Raw genomic sequence first — 21,476 nt, 5'->3', positions numbered from 1 at the left:
AGAACACTAAGCACTCAAATATATACTTCCTTAATACAAAGGAATATACATGACCTTATCAACACAATCAATAATTCTTCAAAATAATTTTATTCTTTACATTAATCTTAATCAGAACAATGCATATGGATCATCATTCCACAATGAAAAGTGATAACATACCAGTGAGACCTTTAGGGTTTTCTTTTCATGTAATAATTTCAAACTAAAACTCGTCCTATTTCTAGAATATAACTACTTTCATAAATGTACCAACTGGAATATATTCTGGAGAAAAAACCAGACTGATAGTTGTCTAGGCAGCCACTCCTGCATTAGCAAACACCAGCTGCACAAACTGTCTTGAGCAACAGAGGCAATTTAGTACACAGTTAGAAGCTTAGGATTTGAGTCCAACAGCCTTGGGTTTAAATGCTGGCTTTGCCACTTTACTAGCTGTGTACTTCGAGCAAGTAACTTAACCTAAACAAGCCTCAGCCTCCTTATATGTATGTAGGAATATTAATACCTACTTCATGATGTTGTGAAGATAAAAAAAGATAAAGCATACAAGGTGCTCAGAACAGGGCTGGGCACATGCTAGGTGTTCAGCAAATGACAGCTGTTATTCAGTTATGAGTGGTAACATTATGACAACCTAGCACTGAAGAGTCTTAGGCTCATTAAACCAAACTAAGAATGAGCTAGAATACAAAAGGTATAACTTTCTTCTTATACACTGTACAAAATAACCTTTATTAACCACCAGCTCTACATTTCATCAAACCAATGGCTTTAGGCTTTAGCCTTCCTTTTACTTTAAATTCATATATTTCATACTATGACACTATTTTAAGAAAATAATATGTGGGGTTCCCAAGCACATTGTAAGGTGATCTGTGTTCATACCAAGAAAGGCACCAATGTGCTGAGTGATGCCTCCAGCTTCCATTGCTGCCACTTGAGTTTTTCGCAGTTTGTCAAGTAACGTCGTTTTTCCATGATCAACATGGCCCATTATAGTAACAACTGGGGACCTTGGGATTAATAAAGCTGGATCTGCCTGGGGCCTACAATTAACAGCAAAGGAGTTTCATTTCTTAAATATCAGAAACACTTTATAGCCAGTGAACTGATCTGCAGTTATCTCTGTGAACTACCATTAACAACAAAACCCAACATTCAGCTTCGATTAGACATAACTATTTTCCTCGTCTATACATACAATAACTTATGATAAAATAATAATGACTGCCCACCTACTGCAGGCATCTTCATAACAATGAGCAGAACTGAATAAAATTTTAAAATTCAGGATCAATATACACACTCAGCAAACTAAGAAAAACAACTCTTAGAGTTTTATAATAACCTGAATATACTTTTTGATACTTTAAGCACTTTGAAGAAAAGTTTAACCTATACTCACACATCATTTTAATTGCAAAAGAAATTTTAAGGCAAATTTTTCCATTAAAAAGTGTGAATAAAACAATGTGGTCTCCTCCCCCCAATTTATACAGTTAAGTTTTACCTTTTTACAGCATCTTTATTTTCTCTGACTTTGTCCTGTTTTAATTTGCTCCATTTTAACTTCATCCCTGACTTCTTTATCACTTCTTTGATCCAGACTTCATCTAAATGTGAGTGTGCTTCTAGTGAATCTATGTCAATAGCAGTGTTCAATAAAGATTCATATACACAATCTGGTGAAACAAGATAAAACCTTTTAGGATCATGAATTAAATGTTCCAGAAAATGACCTCTATTGATAAACATCTATATAAACAATACACTCAATGAGGGGAATAACTATATAAGCTATCTGTTTCTCTAATGTTAACGAATCACAAAAAAGTTGAAAAGAAAATAATCTTTAAAATATGATACAGGGACTTCCCTGGCGGTCCAGTGGTTAATACTTTGCCTACCAGCGCAGGGAGTGCGGGTTCGATTCCTGGTCGGGGAGCTAAAATCCCACATGCCTCGAGGCCAAAAAACCAAAACATAAAACAGAAGCAATATTGTAACAAATCCAATAAAGACTTTAAAAATGGTCCATATCAAAAAAAAAAGGAAAAAAAAATAAAAATAAAATATGATACATTTATATTAATTGATATTTCTGCATATTCATAAATATTTGAATATTTACCATGTACCTTATGAACTACCTGAGCGATTAATAAAACATTAAATTGCATGTCGATTCTCATTATTCAAGGTAATTATGTTCTATAAACTCACTGGGAACAGTGAATTAGCAAATACTGAATCATTGCTCTGAGGGGAAATACAGGGTTACGTTCCTTCAGCCTCTGGTCACAACATTTTCATCAGCTATATCTTGTTTTACGTGTTTCTGTTTAAAGACACCTTATTCAGTATATGTTGTTGATTTATTAACGTTATAGTCATGGTCAACAGCACTATACTATAACTAATAAAGCTTATCTAACACATATTTTCTCTGTAAGGCACATTACAGCCTTCTTGTAGTTAGTAACACTAAACAGCACTTCAGCACCATGCTGAGTGGCCATTTTAAACAGCGAAATCACCAAAAAAAAGCACAAAAATGAGAAAAACATGGCACTAAATAAACCACAAAAATGACACTTGTTTACAGTATGAGAGGAGAGAAGGCAGAGTGTTTGGTGCCTTGTTTGAACCTCAGCTAGTAATATGTGATCAGGTCAGGAAACTCAAATTTTTCACCGCTCTGTGCATGTCCAGGAATGACTAAAAAAGCACTTCAAGTATCAATTTTGGGGCTACAAATACATTTTAGGGAATTTGCCAATTCAGAATCCCCAAATAATAAGGATTGACTATATTTACATATGTATATACATAAATATACGCACACACACACACATACAGTATCACAGAATACATGCACACACTATTTATTTATGTATCTATTTAGGATGTCCAAAAAGTTGCGAAACATAGGAAAAAGAATTACTTGTTGCTTTCATTTTATTTAATGTGCTTTAATTTCTGTTATATTTTCCTGTGGGTGATAAAGTATCAGTGGTGATAATGAAATAAGTAGTTTTATGCTTCCAGACTTTCAGTCACCCTATAAATATATATTTTGAGAGACAGATATAAAAGAAAGGCATCTTCAAACATGCAGAACATTACACTAAAAGAACTTCCTATTCAGTAGTGTGCTCGTAAATGTTTACTCTGAGGCTCCTAAAAAAAAGTCCTGATTTATAGCATTTCCCAGTTTCCATGGTACAAATACCCGCCACCAGGGGTGCCCAACCCCGTTAGGAACCAGGCCGCACAGCAGGAGGTGAGCAGCTGGGGAGCAAGCAAAGCTTCATCTATATTTACAGCCGCTCCCCATGCTTGCATTACCACCTGAGCTCCACCTCCTGTCAGACGAGCGGTGGCATTAGATTCTCATAGGAGCGTGAACCCTACTGTAAACTGCACATGCCAGGGATCTAGGCTGCAGGCTCCTTATGAGAATCTGATGCCTGATGATCTGAGGTGGAGCTGAGGCAGTGATGCTAGTGCTGGGGAGTGGCTGCAAATACAGATTATCATTAGCAGAGAGGTTTGACTGCACAGAGACCATAATAAACCAATTGCTTGCAGACTCACATCAAAACCCTATCAGTGAGTGGCAAGTGAAAACAAGCTCAGGGCTCCCACTGATTCTGTATTATGGTGAGTTGTATAATTATTTCATTATATATTACAGTGTAATAATAATAGAAACAAAGTGCACAATAAATGCGCTTGAATCATCCTGAAACCATCATCTCCCCCCACCTCACCCCCCCTCAGTGGAAAAATTGTCATCCACAAAACCAGTCCCTGGTGCCAAAAAGGTTGGGGGCTGCTGTCCCCCACCACGTTTGACTTCAAGCCACCAACATGAAGGCACTGAACACAGAGATGAAAAGAGATGTGAAGCAGCACACTATTAAATAGTATTTCCACCATATAGGTACAATAAATGTAAATAACCTCAAGAGCATAGATTAACAGTAAAATGCAGTAAAATAATTAAGAAGTGACAATCTTAATGAGTATTTATTTACCTCCATTTATGATTTAATTTTTTAAATGGTTGTGTTTACCCCAGCTCCCATAATTCCTTATAATTTAGCAATAGGCTCACAAACTGGTACAAGCCAGCCTCAGCACCTCACTGATCCTACTCCATAATAATGCCAAGAAACCCTTTCTTGTGGATTTCCCTACCACACCCTTCCCCCAAAAAACACATTTTAAATTAGGAGTATGGCACTACTGATACTATGTATAAAATAGACAACTAATGAGAACATACTCTATAGCACAGGGAAATCTACTTAATGCACTGTGGTGACCTAAATGGGAAGGAAATCCAAAAAAGAGGGGATATATGTATATGTATAGCTGATTCATTTTGCTGTAGAGCAGAAACTAACACAACATTGTAAAGCAACTATGCTCCAATAAAAATTAATTTAAAAAAATAAAATAAAAAAAAAAATAATAATAATAAATAAATAAATTAGGAATATGGGATTAACATACACACACTACTATATATAAAATAGATAATCAACAAGGGCCTAATGTATAGCACAGGAAACTCTACTCAATATTCTGTAATAACCTATATGGGAAAAGAATGTGGAAAAGAATGGATATATGTATATGTATATGTATAACTGAATCACAATGCTGTACATCTGAAACATCGTAAATCAATTATACTCTAATATAAAGTAAAAATTAAATTAAAAAAAAGAATGCTACAACATAAATTTTCTATACGGATATGATCTCAGAGAACAATAAAACTCTTTCTAAACGTAAAAATTATAATGAGTACAATTCTAATAATGCTAAAAATCCTTAATAATCCAGTAACTATAGTTTTCCAATATGTTATCCCAAACTTTTGCGAGGTAGCTTATACATAGGGATAATCTTTTTCCCTCTACATTAAATGCATATAATATTAACATATTATTTTATCTTTATCCAAAACTTAAACATTTACATGTAGAAAAGTACCCAAAGCATTTAAACCAGAAATATTACATCAATTTTTTTTTTTGGCTGCACCGCACAGCTTGCAGGATCTTAGTTCCCCAACCAGGGACTGAACCCACACCCCTGGCAGTGAAAGCACAGTACTAACCACTGGACCGCCAGGGAATTTCCACATCAAGTTATTTTAACTGACCCAGGGCAGGGGGGTTAGGATGTATGTACATTGCTAATATAGCAGTTAAAAATATTCACCATATGAAAACTATCTTAAATTCAAAAGAGGTATGATTATAATATTAAATAAGTTTCAAATAGATAACTTTTATTTAAATCATAGCAAATCAGTTTTGGGTTTAGAGCACTGATCCATAGGATTAAACCTGTATTTTAATTATTCTATTTATTTGGTGATACAAAGGAATTATTATGGTTATGCATGTCTGTGTTAATGTTTAAAAAAAAAAAAGAATTATAATTTAGCAATATGTAAGTACTCATGGATTAAATGATATATTAATAATTGTTATCACTGGCTTATGCAAACATTATGCTTATCATTCCATTCTTTCTGCTTTCATATATATATGAAAAATGCCAATAATAAGAAGTTCTAAAAATCAAGTCTGTTATCAATATCATTTATAAAATCATATCAATACAGTTTTCCTTGGAAAAATTCTGAATGATATGGCCATGTCCATTTGTTCTCTTAAAGTTTTCTAGTTATAAAATGATTACATAATCCAATGCAAAGTTTAAAAAAAAACACAAGATAGAGTGCTAATTTTCTATTCTTTGTGAGGATGTACTATCACAAATAGTGGTAACACTTTCAGGCAGGATACACATTAAAACTCTAGCTCTGCTGTCATTTACAAAATAACAATTCCTGAGAGAAAATTTGGTCTGTGAATAAGAGCATCTGCTCGAGCCATACTCCCTGGGTTCAAAATCCTGGCTCCACCACATAGTAGCTGTGAAATCCTGGGCAATTATTCATCCTCTCTATGCCTCGGTTTCTCAATCTATAAATGGGGATAATAATCATACGTGCTTCTAGAGAATTGTGAGAATTACATGAGTTAATACATATAAAGTATTGGTATATAATAACAGCTCAGTAAGTATAAGTTATTATCAGTAATTCTTTTTGCCAAAAGTCTGCTTCACTTGTTACTTTATTTTGCTACCATAATAAGCTATTTCTTGTTTACTAAATTTTAATGTCAGTTTATAATGAAAACGAAATGAAAATTTTGTTCCAACAATCCTAAATTGGTAATAAATACAGTAGTCCCTCAGTATCTGCAGGGGGTTGGTTCCAGGACATCCCCTGCATACCAAAATACATGGACTTTATATATAAGTCCCTTATATAAAATGGCACAGTATTTGCATATAACCTACACACATCCACCCATATATTTTAAATCATCTTTAGACTACTTACAATAACTAATACAATGTAATGTTATATAAACAGTCGCTGATGCATGACAAATTCAAGTTTTGCTTTCTGGAACTTTCTGGATTTTTTTTTTTAATATTTCTGATTCACGGTTGGTAGAATCCACGGATACAGAACCCATGGATACAGAGGGCTAATTACAATTTTTATTACATTTCTAATAAAAATGGTATTATTAAAAGTTGTAGTTATGGACTTCCCTGGTGGTGCAGTGCATAAGAATACGCCTGCCAGGGCCTCCCTGGTGGCGCAGTGGTTAGGAATCCGCCTGCCAATGCAGGGGACATGGGTTCGATCCCTGGTCCGGGAAGATCCCACATGCTGCGGAGCAACTAAGCCCATGCGCCACAACTACTGAGCCTGTGCTCTAGAGCCTGCGAGTCACAACTTCTGAGCCCGCGTGCCACAACTACTGAAGCCTGTGTGCCTAGCACCCGTGCTCCGCAACAAAAGAAGCCACCGCAATGAGAAGCCCACGCACCACAACGAAGAGCAGCCCCCGCTCGCCACAACTAGAGAAAGCCCGCGAGCAGCAACAAACACCCGATGCAGCCAAAAATAAATAAATAAATTTATTAAGGAAAAAAAAAAGTTGTAGTTATTACTACAAATATTTTTCTGCTGGCACTACACTACAGATATTGTCAAAATGAGCGCAATTAGAGAATTATAGAGAAACAAAAGGAAAGTAAATGAGTATAAATACGGTCCCTCAGTCCAAAAGCATTCTTTGGACTTATCTTAATAGCCCACAAGATTTCTGAGAAAGAAAGGTTAGTTCAAATTAAAAAAATCTTTTCCATTTTTATTAAAAGCAAAATCTTAGAGAACTAGATTCGGCAAAAAGCCAAGAAACTAATTAGGATTTTTCATCTAAAGTGAAAAATATTGGAATTACTTAACATCTTTTTAAACCACTAGTCTAATTTTCATCCTTGAATGCCTTAATCTCACTGCAAATAAAATACCAGGTATTCCACGTTTCCATATTTTTCCTTATAAAATTATCTGGCTCACCTATGTCTTTTTCCATTGCTCTGGCCAGCTCCTCAACAGTCATTCCAATCCATACCTCCACCTCCTTTTTAGATTTTGTTGAAGATAACTGAGATTTCTGCGATTTTTTTTCCTATTAAATATTCAGAACACATAAAGAAGAAGGAAGAAAAAACTTTGAAATTTATTCTGGAATATCTACCACAGTCAGGACTCCTATTTCTACCAACACTCCCATAAATTGTTAAACCTTAGACTAAAATTTAAAATCCTGATTCCTTAATTCACTGTTATACACTGATATAAATAAGCAAATTAATCAACATTACTAAACAACTAACTAGAACCTCCCTTCCTCACAAAGATTTATTGCCTGGAATGTAGAATTAAGGCATAAAGATTTCAAAAATGACAAAATACTCAAGATGGATTTCTACTCATGGCCCTAGGCACTTTCATCTCAGACCAAATAATAGAGAAACTCAGAGAAATCTAGAACTACCTTCTTTGTCACCAGAAGCCTATGTTGAGATAAAGCGGCTCTGATGAGCGCATCTGTTTGCCAGGGCTGGGCATACGGCTGAGCTGGCCACACCGGGTAAGCAGATGAAAACACGTGCCTCCACTGTGCCAACATTCTTCTTTGATACAGGCTGTGCAGCTGCCTACAAATAGTGTGAAATCGTAGCAAGTTCTCCAACTTAAGTATCTTCTGGTTCATCTTTCTCCTAGGAAAAAAGTTTTCAAATACTATTTTGGTTAATATTGCAATCAAGTTAGCAAATATTAATTGGATATCTACTACACACAAAACACTGTGCTAGAGTTACAACAATGAGTAAAACTGGGTTCTCGCCCTGAAAGAGCTCACAGTCCAGTCAGAGAGATGGAATTCCGTACTAAGTACTCTCTAGATATTAACTATAACTATGGTTAATGTTCCTACCATAAAAACACTGAAATACAATAACAAACTTGTAAGGGTTCTTTTTTCACTCCTGAAACATCAACTAACCAAATCACAACTAGAATCATTTTTTTTTAAATGCAAATTTGAACTAATCAACTCTTTGCCAAACATTCTTTGGGAGGATGGGGGGAGATTATCCCTAATTTAATGTACAGCTTCAAAACATGCTATATAAGGACTCATTATCTGACCTCTGTTAACCTCTCACTCCATCTCTTACACTCTTATAGTTCCCTCACTCTTATCTCCCAAATTTTTGTTATTCTGTCTCACCTGTAATCTCCGACAGCTGTCTTCTAATCTTTGAAACTTTGCATATGCTCCCTCTCCTTGGAACTGTCTTTCAACCCTAACATTTTCCCCTCTTCCCAACCCACCCCCCGCAAAAAGATGCTTTAGAGTGGGAAGAAGGCACCCAATAAATATCTACTGAATAATGCCAATAAATACCTATTGAATAATGCCTTTTGAATATTACTCTTGGGACGAAAGAAGAGTTTACTTAGAGAAAACCACAACAGACCTCAACAGTATAGCTCAGAACTCAGTAGTATAGTCTCTTCCTCCTGGAGTCTTCTATTTCTTCTGATCACAAGACTGTATTTCTACAGCTTTGCTTTTCAGTGTTTAAGGGAAGGAGCAACTAAAATAACATAAGAAGTACTAGTTTTCTCCTCAGCAGACATTTCATGAGCACCATCTTCCAGGCACTGCATTTGAGGTTGTTGAGTCAAAGTTTAATAAGCAAGAGTCCCTTCCTTTGGGGTTCACTGTCTTTAAAATGTTCCAATATAATGATTCTTAAACACCTCAAGAATGGCACATGTAAAAAATCTTATTTAGGTACATTTCCCTGAACTAAGAAGTAAAGAGTGCTCAGGAAGCACAGAATTGCTTAGGCAAAAAAAATTTTTTTAATGAGTCTAAAACCAGATTTAACAAGGACACAGATTAATATAATGGGAGGAAAGGTCCTACACGGAGATTAACCAAAGCACAGCTATTTCACTGACGCAGGGATTCGAAAAACACATTGGGGGGGTCAATAAACCAAATACCAAAACTGGAAGGAACCTTACTTGCTACTTATTCCAAGCCCCTCATTTTAAAGAAAAGGAAAATGGAGTCCAGAGAGGTCAAAAAGCCTTCTCCTATGTCATACCGCTAGTTAATGGCAGTCAGGACTAGAACCCAGGCTTTCTGACTCCCAATTCGGTGTTCTTTCGCCGCTAGTATATTCTTATCATGGAACCTGGAAAAGGATCTTGGAAATAATGTAGTTGCGTTGGTGAAAACGTCTGAATGAAACAGCTAGAAGCCTTGGGTGTTATCTGAAAGGTAAAAAGAAGTCACTGTAGAATGTCGGATCTAGGGTGGCTTCGCCTGGAACCCGAGCCCAAAAAGCCTTGGGCACAGGGGAGGTCGGGGCGTGGAGGACACCTGCCGCGGCGCGCGGGGAGAGCAAGCAGCCGGCCGCTTCTGGTTGGATAACGCTTTCGTTATGCCGAAAGTTAAGAATCACGCATGGATTAAGTGCATCATGGAAAGACTCCCGAATGCGCAATGTTTGTCATCTGTGCCGCTAACACTTTAGGCCTAACAATACACGCCAGCCGGGACGACCCGGCTAAGAGACCCCACTCACTTAGCTCCTACGTAGGGTCCAGGGCGCCGGAATTCTGAAGCAGGGTAAAGATCTCCTTCCGGACCCGGGAGGACTGTCGGTCAGCTAGTCCGTCTCAAAAATGGTCCCGCTCGGGCTTCCGGTGCTGCCGGAAGCGGTTCTACCCGGAATTCAGAAGTCCTATTTCGGAACAACCTTGTTGCCGCTGGTACAGTCCGAGGGTGTGTCCGGGTGGCGTGTCAGCAGCGCGTCGATAATCGTTTCTGCAGAACCCTTCGCTTTCTAGGAAGTAAATTACTGCTACTCTGGGGCTGTGAGCGGCCTCGATGTGTACAGCTCCAGGGAAAGTGAAACGGGGAAATGTGGGAGAAATGCTAAGTCCTTAAAAGACATACTAACAAAAAGGGAAGAATGCAAGGGAACGTGGCGATAGACCCAGTTAGTACTGGGCGAGGAGCGCTTTCTCTTTCAAAAGTCACCTCGTGTGGGTGGCATTTTAAGTAGTAAAGCTAGAGTGGGTTCCAATCCCAGCTCATCCCCAGTTGTGTAGACTTGGGGACGTTATGTAAACTCCCTGTGCCTCCCCCCGCCCCCCATAGTCTGGCCGCCTAACTCATTACCCTCCCCTTTTTTATGTTTGTCTCCCCAGTGCCACCGCAAAGATGTGTAATCAGTGTTGAATGACTGAATAGAAACCTCTGTCCTGAAAAATCTTTTTTTTTTATTTCTGAAAATCTTTTTAATGAACCTGAACACTCACACACTTGAAAACTATTGAAGTGCATTTCAACTGCTATCATTTTACTTACCTTTCACACTCACTGAAGTGCCAATTTCTGCAAGAAAGTATTCTTTGCTCTCTCTGCCTTGCCAAGTAGTTGAGAAGCAGAAATTGATTGAATTGAACATCAAAGTAACAGTCATACCTTTTTTCCCCAATATTAAAGTGAAAATAACCAATATGTTTCTAATCATGAAGAAAATAAATACTAATGTGGAAAATTCAAGCAATACACTAAAATATAGAACGTGGAGGGAGGGAGGGAGGGCCAAAACTGGAAACACTTGAGCAACAAAATAACATAGTATTAGATTATAACAAATAAATGGGGGAGAAGGGACAAATCCTCCTTACAGAAAAATTCCACATAATATATGTGTATAACTTCTACTAGGAGGTAAAGCTTAACCCCCGCCCCGGCCCGCCTTGAGTGTGGGCTGGACTTAGTGACTTGCTTCCAAAGAATAGAATATGGAATGGGAAAAATAGAACCTTCATAATGGAGAAAATTGGCAGACACCACCTTAACCAACTTATCACGGTAAACATCACCAGCAATGTCATGTTGATATCATGTACCCCTAGAAATGATGTGATAAGGACATTTCATCTCTGTAATATTCGTCCCCAAAACCCACAACCCTCCTCTAATCATGGGGAAAACATCAGACAAACCCAAATTAAAGAGCATTCTACAAAATATCTGAGCAGAACTCTTCAAAGCTGTCAAGGTCATGAAAAGCAAGAAAAGACCAAGGAGCTATCACAGATCAGACAGAAGGAAATGTGATGACTGAATGCAGTGTGGGATCCTGTATAGAATCCGGGAACAGAAAAGCACACTAGTGGAAAAACTGGTGAAATCTGAATAAAATCTGTAGTTTAGTTACTTGTAATACCCCAGTGTTAATTTCTTAATTTTCACAAACATATCATAGTTAATATAACATGTTAACATTAGAGGAAACTGAGTGAAGGACATTCGGGAACTCTCCACTATCTTTGCAAATTAAAATTTATTTTTTAACTAAAGAAAGTGAGTCAAATCCTAGATCCCACCTCTCCGGAAGTAACCACTTTGTGCGTGTGTGTGTGTACACATTCCATTTATCTCTGTATAAATACACGTATACATACAATTTTATGTAAATGAGATTCATGCTATAAATGCTGCTTCTTATCTCTGCAACAATATATACTGGAAATCTTCCACGCTGATGAACATAAATCCATATCATTCTTTTAAATGATTTTGAAAGATTCCATTGTTTATAAGTGCCATACCCACATAGATGGACATATGTGCTGTGTCCAGTATCTAACATAATATTGCAATGAATATTCTTGGGCATACACTTTTGCATGCCAGTCCAGTTCTTTCTCTAGAATAAATTCCTAAAAATGGAAGCCCTATTTCCTTTCAGTGAAGAATGGTATTTATAATCTAGGCTCAGGGTGTCAGGTATGTTCATTGTTACTGGGGTTTTGATGCTCACAAGCCCTCCCATTGGTCAAAGCTGGGGAATATTATACACATGTGTGCACACATTTCCATCTACATACATTGAAAACCATGCATTCCCACTGATATCGTGAAGTCCAATCTAACACCATAGGGTTCACACTAGGCTTTTCCCTTTATGTGTATGTAACTTCCTTTTCTGGCAGTGAGAAACCTGACTCGCATCAGCCTTAATATATTTACTTATTTAAGCAATTCCCCTGTATGAAACCAATCTCCAATCTGGCCACCACCCCATCTCCTGCACTCATGCCCTCCTTACCTCTCTCCAGCTTGGACTCCCAAGGCCAGTTCACCCCTTGAAGTGGACATCTTCACCCTGATTGGATGTAAAATGTTAACATTAGGGGAACCTGGGTAAAGGGCATTTGGGAACTCTCTCCAATATCTTTGCAACTATTCTGTAATCTATATTTACAGCAATACAGGGCCACTGGAGCCCCCCACTCCTGCCCTACATCTGTGGATGGGCTGCCTTGCCCTTGCCCCTGATGGCTTTAGGACTGAAAACTTGCGGAAGGGGAGGGATGAAGAAGGGCTCCTATTCCCACTTCACCTTATGTCCTTTGTTGGCCTTCTAATCTGATCATATTAATTATGGAACATAAGTTCAGAGACAGGTGGAGCCAACTTAACCACAAATAATGTTTCATATTGCCATCTCCTTGGTGAGAGTTATGTCTCAGAAGTATTAAATGATAGGTCTAAAACACACTCAATGAGCAAACTTGAAACCAAAGAACAGTGGAAAAAAAAGAAGGAAAGAAGGAAGGGAAGAAAGAAAGAAAAGGAAAGAAAGAAAGAAGGAAGGAAGGAAAGAAAGAAAAAAAGAAAAGAAAAGAAAGAGAAAGGAGGGAGGGAGGGAGGGAAGGAGGGAAGGAAGGAAGAGAAAAAGGAGCTGTATTGTGGCTATCTCTTTCCTATCTAGAAAATGGTTTGAACTCTTGTTAGTTCTGACATTCAACTTGTTCCCTCTCCCAACCTTTTTCTTGCCTTTCAAGATCTTGGCAGCAAGCTCCTTTTTAAGGGGCTAGGTTACTTCAATATCCAGACTAATTACAGTTCTTGGTGATAATTAGGGGTAAACGGCCTTCTTGCAAGAGGGATAGGGTATGAGTTGCAGCCCAGCACACACTGGCCTGACAGTACTAGAAGGAACTACAGTCATGTCTCTGAGCTTATTCTAGGAGGAGGAAATCACAAGGAACAACACAAGAATTAGGTATCTTCCAAAGAGAAGCTGATCAGGGCTGCAGTAAAGCAGAACAATATTACAAGGTTTAAATCTGTTTTGTTTTCTGTCTCAACTGTGATTTGCTGGCTTCACAAAATAAAGCAAAACACCCTGCAATATAAATTGCTAGAGGAATGGTACCAGGAATTTTAAAACTAGAAGAGACTTGAGAACCTGAATCATGGCAATCTAAAATTATCAGTAATAGTTACGATCATAACTATTATTTTCACTGCCATTTATGTACCAGTCACATAAGTATTTTGTTATATTTAATATGTTATACAGCAGTTCTTGGCACATTAGCAGGTCTGAGGCCAATTGACAACTCAGTTTTCCTTGACTCTGATTTGGCAACTTCCCCTAGAGAAAAATTGGTAATCTAGAGGTCAAATTTTAGTAAGGTCAATTTATTTTAAATGTGTGGCTTCGTTGAAGATCACTATGCCTTAATAATAGTAATAATAATAGCTATCATTCATTTGACGTACTAAGGATGAAGCATTGTTCTTAATGCTTTATCATTATCATCTGATTCAAGCCTGCAAGATTGAATGTCTTATTTTTGAACATCAATTTTAACAAACCAGAGAGATTGCACTATCACTGGAGAAGTTAAGTAACTTGTCCCGGTCACACCCTTAGTGATTGGTGAGATGGACCTAAATTCAAGTCTGTTTGATTCCAAGACTGTTTCTCAACTACTGCCATAACTGAAGAAGTTGAATTAAAGATCTTTAGGGGGAAAAAAAAAAAGATCTTTAGAGTCCCATCCATCTTTGAGATTTTACCTTTTGAACATATGAAAATAAGCATTTTTTAACTTAAATTTGATATCAATCTTTACTACATGATATATGGTAAATATTTGTGTTTCTATTAGTATTGAAGCTTCTATTAAAGCAACAATTCTCTTTATGGAAAACAATAAGAGTAACAATTCTGTATATTTCTAGTGGAAAACATGGCATTCATCTCCAGTAACCTCTATATCAATACTGATTAAAGATCTGTGCATTGGATTTTCATCAGCAATGAGATAGTTTCTCTTTAACCACTGGCATTCAAATTACACAAAGCATTTCTTGGGTTTCCTCTTGAGTCTCATCAAATTATGCTTCACTGATTTCTTCATACATGATTACATCTCTTACAAAAATTTTTTTACTATAAAGTCTTTTGTTTCAGTTTTTCCCAGCTTTATTGAGGTATAATTGACAAAATCGTAAGATATTTAAAAGTGTACAATGTGATACAGTGTACAATTTGATATATAAACACATTGTGAAACAATTTCCCCCCATTGAGTTAATTAACCCATCCATCACCTCACATATTTACCTTTTTGTTGTTGTCATGGTTGAAAATGTTACATTCTATTCTCTTAGCAAATTTCAATCATACAATATAGCATAATCATCTGTAGTCACCATGTTATACTTTATATCCTTGGACCTTATTCATCTTATAACTGAAAGTTTGTACCCTTTTACTAATCTATGTTGCTTATTTCTACATTCTTGTCCCGTCTCTTCCACTAACTAGTATTACAACTTCGAATAAAACAGCAACCTTTCTGGTGTTCAATATCTTCATTACAAAATTAAAAAGGTTACATTCTTGCAGTATTATTTCTGGAAAGTTTAAAAATATAACTTTTAACTAAATATAAAATGAGTATGTGTCTAAAGATGCATTTAACTCATTAATGGGAGATCCAGAAAGATGGTAAGCCTTGGTCAAAGAGAACTGGGGAGTACCACATATTTACAGCTGCTGAAAGAATGAATACTTGAATAAGACTGCTAATATAGGTACAAAAGTGATTAATATCCTGCAGCACAATAAACGGTTACCTTTTCTATGGGACAAAAATCATTTGCACCTCTACTGGACAAAATTCAATTGTATTACTATCAGTTTTCTACATGTTAAGATTTACCCTTACAGAGTTGTACAGTACCTCTGTACTAAAAAATAATAAATATCAAGTCAGGAGACAGACAGACAGAGAGAGAGAGAGGTCTCCCTGGTTACACGCTGAGGAAAGGCCATGCAGACATAGCAAGAAGGCGGCCAGCTGTGAGCCAGGAAGAGGGTCCTCACCAGAAAATGAATCAGCCAGCACCTTGGTCTTGGACTTCCAGCTTCCAGAACTAGGAAATAAAAGCGGAAACTGAAAAGCAGAGTCCTCCTCATGGAGAAGCAAAAGCTGGATCAAGCACTCTTCCACCAGTGAAATCAAAGACAAATTTTATCGAAGCAGACAAGTACTTCCTGCCCTTTGAATTGGCATGCCAGTCCAAGTGTCCCCGCATAGTTAGTACATCTCTAGATTGTTTACAGAAACTTATTGCTTATGGGCACTTGACTGGCAATGCTCCAGATAGTACAACACCAGGCAAAAAATTAATTGATAGAATTATTGAAACAATTTGTGGCTGTTTCCAAGGTCCTCAAACAGATGAAGGAGTTCAATTACAAATAATAAAGGCTTTACTTACTGCAGTAACATCTCAACACATAGAAATTCACGAAGGAACTGTACTGCAAGCTGTGAGAACATGTTACAATATCTATCTAGCAAGCAAAAATCTCATCAATCAGACAACAGCCAAAGCTACTCTTACTCAGATGCTAAATGTTATCTTTGCACGCATGGAAAACCAAGCATTGCAGGAAGCCAAACAAATGGAAAAAGAAAGGCATCGACAGCATCATCATCTGTTGCAGTCTCCAGTAAGCCATCATGAGCCTGAATCACCTCAACTTAGATACTTGCCGCCTCAGACTGTTGATCATATATCCCAGGAGCATGAAGGGGACCTTGATCCCCATTCACATGATGTGGGTAAAAGCCTTCAGGATGATACAGAACCTGAAAATGGATCTGATACTTCCAGTGCAGAAAATGAACAGACTGAAGCTGATCAGGCAGCTGCAGCCGAAACATTATCTAAAAATGATGTATTATATGACGGAGAAAACCATGACTGTGAGGAAAAGCCACGAGACATCGTGCAGAGCATTGTAGAAGAAATGGTGAACGTCATCGTTGGAGATATGGGAGAAAGGACTACCATAAATGCAAGTGCAGATGGCAACATTGGAACCATAGAAGATGGTAGTGACAGTGAAAATATTCAAGCAAATGGAATTCCAGGAACACCAATTTCTGTTGCATATACACCGTCCTTACCTGATGACAGATTGTCTGTCTCTTCCAGTGATACTCAGGAATCTGGAAATTCTTCAGGACCTTCACCTGGTGCTAAGTTTTCCCACATTTTACAAAAGGATGCCTTTCTAGTATTCAGGTCATTGTGTAAACTGTCAATGAAACCACTGTCTGATGGACCACCAGATCCAAAGTCTCATGAGTTACGATCCAAGATACTGTCATTGCAGTTACTTCTATCCATTCTGCAGAATGCAGGACCTATTTTCAGGACAAATGAGATGTTTATTAATGCTATTAAGCAGTATCTGTGTGTTGCACTCTCAAAAAATGGAGTTTCTTCTGTTCCAGAGGTTTTTGAGCTTTCCCTTTCCATATTTCTTACTTTGTTGTCAAACTTCAAGACGCATCTGAAGATGCAGATTGAGGTGTTCTTTAAAGAAATTTTCCTATACATTTTGGAGACTTCTACCAGCTCATTTGACCACAAATGGATGGTTATTCAGACGTTGACAAGGATTTGTGCAGATGCTCAGAGTGTAGTGGATATTTATGTAAACTATGATTGTGACTTAAATGCAGCAAACATATTTGAAAGACTAGTAAATGATCTATCAAAAATTGCTCAAGGACGAGGCAGTCAATAACTCGGTATGAGTAATGTTCAGGAACTGAGCCTGAGGAAAAAAGGTTTAGAATGCTTAGTGTCAATTTTGAAGTGTATGGTTGAATGGAGTAAGGATCAGTATGTGAATCCCAACTCTCAGACAACTCTTGGTCAGGAAAAACCCTCAGAGCAAGAGACGAGTGAAGTAAAACACCCTGAGACAATAAACAGATACGGAAGTTTAAATTCCCTGGAGTCAACATCATCATCAGGAATAGGCAGCTACAGCACACAGATGTCTGGCACTGATAATCCAGAACAATTTGAAGTCCTAAAGCAGCAAAAAGAAATAATAGAACAAGGGATAGATTTATTTACTAAGAAACCAAAGAGAGGAATACAGTACCTCCAAGAACAAGGGATGCTTGGCACTACACCTGAAGATATTGCCCAATTCTTACATCAGGAGGAAAGATTAGACTCTACTCAAGTGGGTGAATTCCTGGGAGATAATGATAAATTTAACAAAGAAGTCATGTATGCATATGTGGACCAACATGACTTTTCAGGAAAGGATTTTGTTTCAGCCCTTCGTATGTTTCTGGAAGGATTCCGTTTTCCAGGGGAAGCTCAGAAAATTGATCGATTGATGGAAAAGTTTGCTGCAAGATACCTAGAATGCAACCAAGGACAAACCCTTTTTGCTAGTGCAGATACTGCGTATGTTCTGGCTTATTCAATTATCATGCTCACCACAGATCTTCACAGCCCACAGGTTAAAAATAAAATGACAAAGGAACAGTACATTAAGATGAATAGAGGTATCAATGACAGTAAAGATCTTCCTGAAGAGTATCTATCAGCCATCTATAATGAAATAGCTGGAAAAAAGATATCAATGAAAGAAACAAAAGAACTAACAATCCCTACAAAATCAAGTAAACAAAATGTAGCCAGCGAAAAACAAAGAAGACTTCTGTATAACTTAGAAATGGAACAGATGGCCAAGACAGCTAAAGCACTCATGGAGGCCGTGAGCCATGTTCAAGCACCTTTCACAAGTGCAACACATTTGGAGCACGTGAGACCTATGTTTAAGTTGGCTTGACCCCTTTTCTGGCTGCATTCAGTGTGGGTCTACAAGACTGTGATGATACTGAAGTAGCCTCTCTTTGCCTGGAAGGTATAAGATGTGCAATCAGAATTGCATGCATTTTCAGCATTCAGCTGGAAAGAGATGCATATGTCCAGGCGCTAGCAAGATTTACCTTACTTACAGTGAGTTCTGGGATTACCGAAATGAAACAGAAGAACATTGACACAATTAAAACACTTATCACAGTGGCTCATACAGATGGAAATTATCTAGGAAATTCATGGCATGAGATTCTGAAGTGCATCAGTCAGTTGGAGCTTGCACAACTTATAGGAACTGGAGTGAAACCTCGGTACATTTCTGGAACAGTGCGAGGCAGAGAAGGATCTCTTACTGGAACAAAAGATCAGGCTCCTGATGAATTTGTGGGTCTAGGGCTAGCTGGAGGAAATGTGGACTGGAAACAGATAGCAAGTATTCAGGAATCCATTGGAGAGACCAGTTCTCAGAGTGTCGTCGTCGCTGTAGATAGAATATTTACAGGGTCCACAAGGCTAGATGGAAATGCTATTGTGGATTTTGTCCGTTGGCTCTGTGCTGTGTCTATGGATGAATTACTTTCCACTACACATCCAAGAATGTTTAGTCTACAAAAAATAGTAGAAATATCATATTACAACATGGGAAGAATAAGATTGCAGTGGTCTCGAATTTGGGAAGTTATTGGAGATCATTTTAATAAGGTTGGCTGTAATCCTAATGAAGATGTAGCTATTTTTGCAGTAGACTCCTTGAGGCAATTGTCAATGAAGTTCTTAGAGAAAGGGGAGCTTGCTAATTTCAGATTCCAGAAGGATTTCTTAAGACCTTTTGAACATATAATGAAACGGAACAGGTCTCCAACAATTCGAGATATGGTTGTACGGTGTATAGCACAAATGGTTAATTCTCAAGCTGCTAACATTCGGTCTGGATGGAAGAACATTTTCTCTGTATTTCATCTAGCAGCATCCGATCAAGATGAAAGCTTAGTTGAACTTGCATTCCAAACAACGGGGCATATTGTCACCCTTGTGTTTGAAAAACACTTTCCAGCAACCATTGATTCTTTCCAGGATGCGGTGAAATGTTTGTCTGAATTTGCATGCAATGCAGCTTTCCCAGACACAAGTATGGAAGCAATTCGACTTATTCGCCATTGTGCAAAATATGTGTCTGATAGACCTCAGGCTTTCAAGGAATACACAAGCGACGACATGAATGTGGCACCTGAAGACAGGGTGTGGGTGAGGGGATGGTTCCCAGTTCTCTTCGAGTTGTCCTGTGTCATCAACAGATGCAAGTTAGATGTAAGAACCAGGGGTTTAACAGTAATGTTTGAAATAATGAAAACTTATGGCCACACTTATGAAAAACACTGGTGGCAGGATTTATTTAGAATTGTTTTCAGAATCTTTGACAACATGAAATTGCCAGAACAGCAGACAGAGAAAGCTGAGTGGATGACGACGACATGTAATCATGCACTTTATGCGATCTGCGATGTGTTCACCCAGTATTTAGAAGTACTCAGTGATGTACTTCTGGATGACATTTTTGCCCAGCTCTACTGGTGTGTGCAGCAAGACAATGAGCAGTTAGCACGATCTGGTACAAACTGCTTAGAGAATGTTGTTATTCTGAATGGAGAAAAATTTACCCTAGAAATCTGGGACAAAACTTGTAACTGCACACTGGACATCTTCAAAACCACAATTCCACATGCGCTCTTGACCTGGCATCCTGCTTCTGGAGAAGCGGCTCCCACACCTCCATCTCCTGTGAGTGAAAAACAGCTGGATACAATATCACAGAAATCTGTAGATATTCATGATTCTATTCAGCCAAGATCTGCAGATAATAGACAGCAAGCTCCATTGGCTTCTGTCTCTACTGTGAATGAAGAAGTCAGCAAAATTAAACCCACAGCAAAATTTCCAGAACAAAAATTGTTTGCCGCCCTGTTGATTAAATGTGTTGTGCAGCTGGAACTCATCCAGACCATCGACAGCACTGTGTTCTTCCCCGCCACAAGTAAGAAGGAAGACGCGGAAAACTTAGCCGCAGCGCAGAGAGATGCCGTGGACTTTGACGTTCGAGTTGATACTCAGGACCAAGGAATGTATCGCTTTCTAACATCGCAACAACTCTTCAAGCTGCTGGACTGCTTGTTGGAGTCACACAGATTTGCAAAAGCATTTAACTCCAACAATGACCAGAGGACGGCTCTGTGGAAGGCGGGCTTCAAGGGCAAATCCAAACCCAACCTCCTGAAGCAGGAGACGAGCAGCCTGGCCTGCGGGCTGCGCATTCTCTTCCAGATGTACACGGACGAGAGCCGGGCCAGCGCCTGGGAGGAGGTCCAGCAGAGGCTTTTATTTATTTATTATTTTTTTATTATTTTATTTTTGGCTGCATTGGGTCTTCGTTTCTGTGCGAGGGCCTTCTCTAGTTGCGGCGAGCGGGGGCCACTCTTCATCGCGGTGCGCGGGCCTCTCACTGTCGCGGCCTCTCTTGTTGCGGAGCACAGGCTCCAGACGCGCAGGCTCAGCAATTGTGGCTCACGGGCCCAGTTGCTCCGCAGCATGTGGGATCCTCCCAGACCAGGGCTCGAACCCGTGTCCCCTGCATTGGCAGGCAGATTCTCAACCACTGCGCCACCAGGGAAGCCCCAGCAGAGGCTTTTAAATGTCTGCAGCGAAGCCCTGAGTTACTTCCTTACCCTAACATCGGAAAGTCATCGGGAAGCCTGGACTAACTTACTGCTTTTGTTTCTAACTAAAGTCCTGAAGATCAGCGACCATAGGTTTAAAGCTCACGCATCATTCTACTACCCTCTCTTATGTGAAATTATGCAATTTGACTTGATTCCTGAACTTCGTGCTGTTCTTAGAAGATTTTTTCTGCGAATTGGAGTAGTTTTTCAGATATCACAACCACCTGAACCGGAACTCGGAATAAACAAGCAATGA

At 38.5% G+C, this 21,476-nt stretch overlaps 2 protein-coding genes across 8 annotated transcripts in view; one reads left to right on the top strand and one right to left on the bottom strand.

Moving 5' to 3' along the window:
- Window positions 1-10,176, bottom strand: part of MTIF2 (mitochondrial translational initiation factor 2) — a 25,987-nt gene extending 15,811 nt beyond the window's left edge. Inside the window, exons 1-7 of one of the 7 annotated variants that reach the window (XM_036873160.1) lie at window positions 10,069-10,156; window positions 9,586-9,754; window positions 8,947-9,066; window positions 7,956-8,181; window positions 7,475-7,586; window positions 1,514-1,685; window positions 889-1,049 (exon numbers count right to left, since the gene is read on the bottom strand). In XM_036873160.1, the coding sequence (XP_036729055.1) occupies window positions 889-1,049; window positions 1,514-1,685; window positions 7,475-7,586; window positions 7,956-8,174 (664 nt within the window). In that variant the 5' untranslated portion in view covers window positions 8,175-8,181; window positions 8,947-9,066; window positions 9,586-9,754; window positions 10,069-10,156. Of the gene's footprint in view, window positions 1-888; window positions 1,050-1,513; window positions 1,686-7,474; window positions 7,587-7,955; window positions 8,182-8,946; window positions 9,067-9,502; window positions 9,755-10,068 lie in introns of those variants that run through there. The other 6 variants (XM_036873157.1, XM_036873159.1, XM_036873163.1 and 3 more) reach the window with 6 other exon arrangements.
- LOC118905759 (brefeldin A-inhibited guanine nucleotide-exchange protein 1-like) lies at window positions 9,987-21,476 on the top strand. The gene is given in 4 exon segments (XM_036872563.1): window positions 9,987-10,079; window positions 15,745-18,472; window positions 18,475-20,875; window positions 21,185-21,476. Coding segments are annotated over 4 exon segments (5,514 nt in total).

This window comes from Balaenoptera musculus, chromosome 13, assembly GCF_009873245.2.
Source record: "Balaenoptera musculus isolate JJ_BM4_2016_0621 chromosome 13, mBalMus1.pri.v3, whole genome shotgun sequence".
Classification (NCBI taxonomy): domain Eukaryota; kingdom Metazoa; phylum Chordata; class Mammalia; order Artiodactyla; family Balaenopteridae; genus Balaenoptera; species Balaenoptera musculus.
Note: the sequence above shows the minus strand (reverse complement) of the source record. Positions and strands in the feature narration are given on the sequence as shown.